Source organism: Corvus brachyrhynchos, unplaced genomic scaffold (assembly GCF_000691975.1).
Source record: "Corvus brachyrhynchos isolate BGI_N302 unplaced genomic scaffold, ASM69197v1 scaffold114, whole genome shotgun sequence".
NCBI lineage: Eukaryota > Metazoa > Chordata > Aves > Passeriformes > Corvidae > Corvus > Corvus brachyrhynchos.
In genome coordinates, this window is record NW_008238337.1 from 505,074 (window position 1) to 511,218 (window position 6,145).

Consider the following 6,145-nt stretch of genomic DNA (forward strand, 5'->3'; position numbering starts at 1 on the left):
AGGGAAAAGACGAATTTTGTGTTTTAACTTGTAGGTACACCCTTCTTGGCACATAGGTTTCCAGTGCTACCCCGTATGTCTAAAGAGAAAAAAAAAATAAATTCTCTGTTGAAATCCTGAGATCCAAGGGCAGTCCCAGCACTCCTAAGCAGCCTTTAACTCTCTTCATTTCAAGGCCCAGTAAGCAGCACATTTCCTCTGCCAGTTTCCTGCCTTTGCTGTAGCTGCTTTTGTGATAGAACTCTCTGGGCTTAGACACTGGAACCCTCCCAGCTTTATCCCGGAACAAGGACCAGTGAACAGCCCAGTTCTTTGTCCTGCCCGAGTTACCACCAAGCAGGGTCTGGCTTTAAGGAACTTGTCAGTACAACCAGAAACCAGAGACCTTGGTGCAGGAAAACTCACCCAGTGGTGTGCAGGGAACACAGAACTACTACAGTTACCTGATCCAACCAGAGAGCAGTCAGAGCAGTCAGGCATGAGTTGCAGGGAAGGATTTCAGTCTCCATTCAGTCCTGGCACTGATGTGACTTAAGAAAACAGGTTCTTGTAACACAGCTTTAATTTTCCTCTTTACTTGACAAAATAGGCTTTGTTTTATCTAAACCCAACTAGTGAAAATTTCCTCAGAAGGGTTAAAGAACCTGAACTGAGCGATCTGCACGTGCATTTAAGGCTACCTGCATTATTTTAAATCAACAATTAACAGGGAGTAAACAGAATAAATCTAATGCTGCAAGTAGGCTTTACTCCCAAAACATTGCAAATCGAAGAGAAATTGAAGAGATTCTCTCACAGCAGGATTACTATTCTTACCTACTTCAAAGCTGGATTTTTCTGGACTTGGGAGCAGCACTGAAGATTACAGAGCAAAGCTCCCAACAGAGCAGTCTTTAAGCAGCTTTTGCACCTTTCCAGCTGCTCTGGAGGAATCATACCAAGGACAGTACCTGTACCAAGCAGGTGAGTTGTAAAGATGACACCATTCACAAGTTATGAGACCATACAAACAACTCCAGTGCTGCTGCCTTTTCTTCTTGAAGTGTGTCAATACTGCAGAACTACAGAAGTTTTCCTTTCTGTTTTTGAGCAATACATTTCCAGAAGTGAGAGCTTGAAGATAAAAAAGCTACCACAGCTAGTAAAGCAGCAGCAGCCAAGCCAGCAGGATTAACCATGAGCTGCACAGGGAATTAGTAACACTACAGGCAAGAACCTGTAACAGAAGTTAAAGCAAGGTTATGCAGTGAGAAGAGTCAATGAAACATTAAGTGGGACATTGTCCCTTTACAAACACCAAGTGTACAACATTCCTCATTTTCATCCAGGAGCTTCAAGTCTTAATACACAACTCAGCTTCTGAGTAGCTAAAAAAACAAACCAAAAAGCCCAAACCCACCAAGAATTCCCAACTTGAACTAACTTAAAAATTGCTCCTTTACAGCAATATTGCACAAGTAATAATCGTAGTCCAATTTTTGCTACTGGATAGCAAAAGTTGAATATTCAAGTAATTTATGTACACAAACATGCAAGTTAAAAGGAATAAATGAAATGCTCCACTTTATTAAGAAACCAAAAATACAAAACCGAAGAGTTCAAGGCTTCATGTACTCAAACACTACTGAAAAAAAAAATCCTAAACTTAAGTTTTGCTGACTAGCAGTACTAATATTGACCAAGATTCATCTCTACAAGGTAGTGTTAAAAGTTGACATTTTCCACCATTTGTGCTGCAATAAGCCAGTTTCAAATTAAGATCTTGGTGCAGTTACAGTAAAGTCTAGATGTTTAAATCACTGTGGCTTTAGTTAATACACCACTGGGTAGGCAAGAGCTTTTTAGCTCAAACCATGCTGTTTTCTAGTTAGTGAACTTGAAGACGCTTAGAATTCGTTTAACCAGCTATAGTTCTACTGCTGTTCCATGCAAAGACACAGCTGAAGTCGCCTAACAGACTTGGATGCCATTTGCTTCTGGCTGCTAAAACACAGAGCTCTGAAGGTAACTGTAGGACACAGTGACAGTGAGGAGTTGAGACTGTATCTAACTGTAGCATCTGCAAGCCGAACTGCAGGCTCTGCTCTCCAGCCACCCTGCTCCACAAACATTCCCATCTGCTGGGAACACTCCTCCTGCCACGCCACGCAAGTGTTCTCTGCTGGAGTTCTGCCTGGCAGCTCAGCTTTCCCCAGATGCTTTAGTTCTATGCGCCAACAAAAAAAGGAAAGGTTAACTGTTAGCTCTGGATTAGCAAGAGGAGCATAATATGAGAAGCAGGAAGGAAAACAGAATGAGAAATGCAGTAGTAGACAATCAAGTATTACCCTCGAATGAAGAACAGAAGACACTTTGAACAGTTTTCCTAACAATGCATGAAAGTTCACTTGCTTAGAGATACTTGAAATACAACTTTATTACCTAAACAAAAGAATGGGAATGACAGAAACAAGGTTTTTCACTTAACACTCTGATGTGACTGCAGCAGTCTTATATTTGAAACTCAAAAGGGGAAGTAATTGCAGTCCAAAAAACAGCTAAATATGCAGGTCCAAAATATGAAGGTTTGTGTTTTGGTTTTTTTTTTTCCATTTTGTTTTGTTTTTTTTTTTTTTTTTTAAACTGCCACATTCACTCCGAAGCCCATTCATCTCTTTCAGCATCCCAAAGATTAAGCACATGTTCTGCTCAGCTAGATAATAAAGTGGCAAACACGCTGCACCACTGACATCACAGGACAGTTGCCTATAAAACTAGACTTCTGACGCTGGGCTCCAGCTTCATCCCTCACAGGTCATCATCTTCATCTGGCAGTGCAGTGGTCTGAGCAATCTGGAACAAAGGAATTTACACTTAGGAACTGTTCTTCAGCTACTTGTGCCAGGAGTCTGACACCAGTTACCAGGCAGTTGTCTGCCCTCTGTGCCCTCTGCCACTGACCTGTAAGTCCTGCTCATACTGTGCTGCCAGTGCTGGGTCCATAACAACTTCAGGAGGTGCGAGCGCAGGCATGGCAACAAACTCCAAGTTAGGATCTCCAATTAGCTTTCTAGCAAGCCACAGGAAAGGCTTCTCAAAGTTGTAGTTACTCTTAGCTGAAATGTCGTAATACTGAAAAAGGTACATATTAGACATTCTTTTTAAAACCCTTTAATATTTAGGACATACCAAGACTAATACACGATCAACTCTTTTACCTTACTTTTTTTTGGACTGCATGGCTTTTGTTTGCATTTTCATAAGCAGTTATGATTTAAGTGTCTAGAAACAAACAGTTTCAGGCAGAAACTATGAACTGAAAGGCATCAATCATCAAGGATGAAACTTTCGTGAGGCAATAGTGCATCTACCTTTCTCCTGTGACATGATCTACTGCAGTCTCAATCCTGTCATCAGATGAGATTCTGAGCAGTTAAAGCCAAATGCACAGAAGCTCTTTAAGAACTTATCACAGCTTCTGCTCCAAGCCAGTGATGATCATCCTTAACATCATCGCTTCCCCCTCCCCTGAATTTTGGCTGGAAAAGCCAACAGATGTGAAGCTGCCTATAATGACAGAGGCAGAGCACAATTACTGTCCAAAACACAACTCCACTCAACAGACCCCACCAACTGGATTCCTACTGACTTACCTGGAGATTCTTCTTCCTATGGAAGACAATGGATTTTGCCTTGACTTTTCTGTCCTTAATATCCACTTTGTTGCCACACAACACTATGGGGATATTTTCACATACTCGTACCAGATCTCTATGCCAATTAGGTACATTCTTGTAAGTAACTCTTGATGTTACATCAAACATTATGATGGCACACTGAGCTGCAAGAGAAGGGAAGTCAAGTTACACCAGGAGTAACCACCTGCTTACAAGACAGGATAGAGAAGAGGAACCCAGAGATATCCCACATTAGGGTTAAGCATCTGCATTAACTTTGCCCTTTCAGCATCACAGTTCTGACAGCTCCTGTTCTGTTAACAAGTTCAATGCACAAGTCCACAGAACCTGGCCCATGACTGGGTCACCTCACATCTGTGCTGCCTCATCTCAGACACAGCTGAATTGGTAAAACCAGCTGATCACTGAGGAACATGGTGTTACATCATATGAGACAGCTGGTTTTACCAATTCAGCTGTATCACTGAGGAACATGGTGTTACATCATATGAGAATATACAGGATTATAGAAGCCAACTTGCATTTGCCCAAATATTTGACAGAAATCAGTTAACACCAGTTTAACTCATATCACGCTAATGAGGCTTCGAGGATCACATCTCAGGACGCCCTTGTCCAGAGCAGTTTCTCAAAGAACCCAATAATACTTTACAAAAATAAGATATAATAAAGATATGCGGGTGAGTGAAGTAACACAGGACACCTCTTCGCCAAGCAGCAGTAAGGAACTCTATCTGCACTTTTTCAGAAAGACAAGTAGACTCTGGCATGGAGATGTCCAACTTCCTCACTGCATCAAAAATCTTAAAAGAGTGTCTTCCAAGCCCTTGGCCTGAGCACAGCAACACAGACAAAAATCTACACTTACTGAAGCACACACATTCTGCCCCCCCACCCTTAGCCACCAAATTTCACCAGCAGTATCTGGTCATTAAAGGTGCACCACTTTCACTAATACCAAAGCCCACAGTAACCCACTGAAACACAATCTTGGCATGTTCCCATATTAGCACAAGTTGTCTAGCAAAGGACGCTATCCTACCTACATGAAGAGTTTGAAGGCTTCTAAGCCAGCTCATCAGTGCAGCCACACTTACAGCTTCCAGTGTGGCCAACGAGAGCAGAATAAAAGACTGAAGTCGAAGAGCTACAGAACTGTTCCCCGCCCCCAACATCTTACCTTGGATGTAATACCCATCACGCAGGCCACCAAACTTCTCCTGGCCAGCTGTGTCCCATACATTAAATTTAATAGGCCCTCTGTTAGTATGGAACACCAGAGGATGAACTTCAACACCCAGTGTTGCTGCAGAAATAACAAAAAGCAATGCATTTAGCAAGTCATGGATTGCACATCCATTTGTAAGGTATTGGAGCTCAAATGCTTTTTCAGACATACCTACATACTTCTTTTCAAATTCACCAGTCAAGTGACGCTTTACAAATGTTGTTTTGCCAGTGCCACCATCACCAACCAGAACAAGCTGTGGACAGACAAAGGAAAAGAGTCAGAAAAATGCATCTTTAGGTACTTATCAGCTATTCTAACGCAGATACTATTTATTACTACAAACAGCTTAGCTCCTACAAGGTGCTGTAAACAAAAGACAGAACTCCCCATGAAGCAACTCCCTGTGCTGGGAACCACTTTGTTAAGCCCATCATGCTTTAACTCTGGTTAGTCTTATTCAGTCCTTGTAGGTAAAAATTACAATGCACTGTGAATATGGTTCTACTGAACTACTACAAGAGACTGAATGAAGAATATTTAGGGCTTTCAACCTGAATGTGACCAGATTTGGAGAGGAAATGATTAAAACATCCACTGGAGAAAACCATTGTTATCTTACAATTAAAAAAACCTAACAAAACCAAAAACCCACCAACATTTGCACCATGAACTGGGATACGCTAGCCAAGCATTGCAGGAAACCCAAGTAACAAACATCAAGAAGCAGTCTTCAGGACTTCTGGCTGTTAAGATAACAAAAAAAAACACCACCAACCCACCAGCCACACAAAGCACCAGAAAATTCTCTTCTGAAACATTTCAACAATTAGCACATAACAGAAAGCAGGCTATTCTAATTCACTCTCAGCACTTTTTACAGTGAACTTCAGTTCTCAAATTTAAAAATCATTCTGTAGGAAAAGATCCACTAACACTTATTACACTAAACTACAAATAAAACAGATCAACAGAGTTTAACAGACTCTTTTTGTGCAAGCTGTATGCAATACTACAATAAATTGCCCCATTAAGGAAAGACCAGCACTCCAAAACCAAACCCACCATCCACGTCGGCACTCGGGAGTCTCTCCTACTACTTTTCCAGTGAGGGGAAAAAAAAAAAATCCCAAACCCAACCTGCGAACCACTCCCTTACCTTAAACTGCACTTGGGGCTCTCCTTGGGCGGCCATGCTGGGTCTGCGGGGGAAATGGCAGCGTGTGAGGAGCGCGGGGAG

General features: G+C 41.9%; 1 protein-coding gene across 1 annotated transcript; it reads right to left on the minus strand.

The window, feature by feature from the left end:
* Positions 1-1,536: 1,536 nt before the first annotated feature.
* RAN (RAN, member RAS oncogene family) lies at positions 1,537-6,139 on the minus strand. Its single transcript, XM_008634005.2, has 6 exons — positions 6,065-6,139; positions 5,077-5,161; positions 4,858-4,983; positions 3,633-3,820; positions 2,941-3,111; positions 1,537-2,832 (listed from the first exon to the last, which is right to left on the minus strand). The coding sequence occupies exons 1-6, from the start codon at positions 6,098-6,100 to the stop codon at positions 2,788-2,790; spliced, it is 651 nt and encodes a 216-aa protein (XP_008632227.1). The 5' UTR covers positions 6,101-6,139; the 3' UTR covers positions 1,537-2,787.
* Between the last annotated feature and the right edge of the window lie 6 nt (positions 6,140-6,145).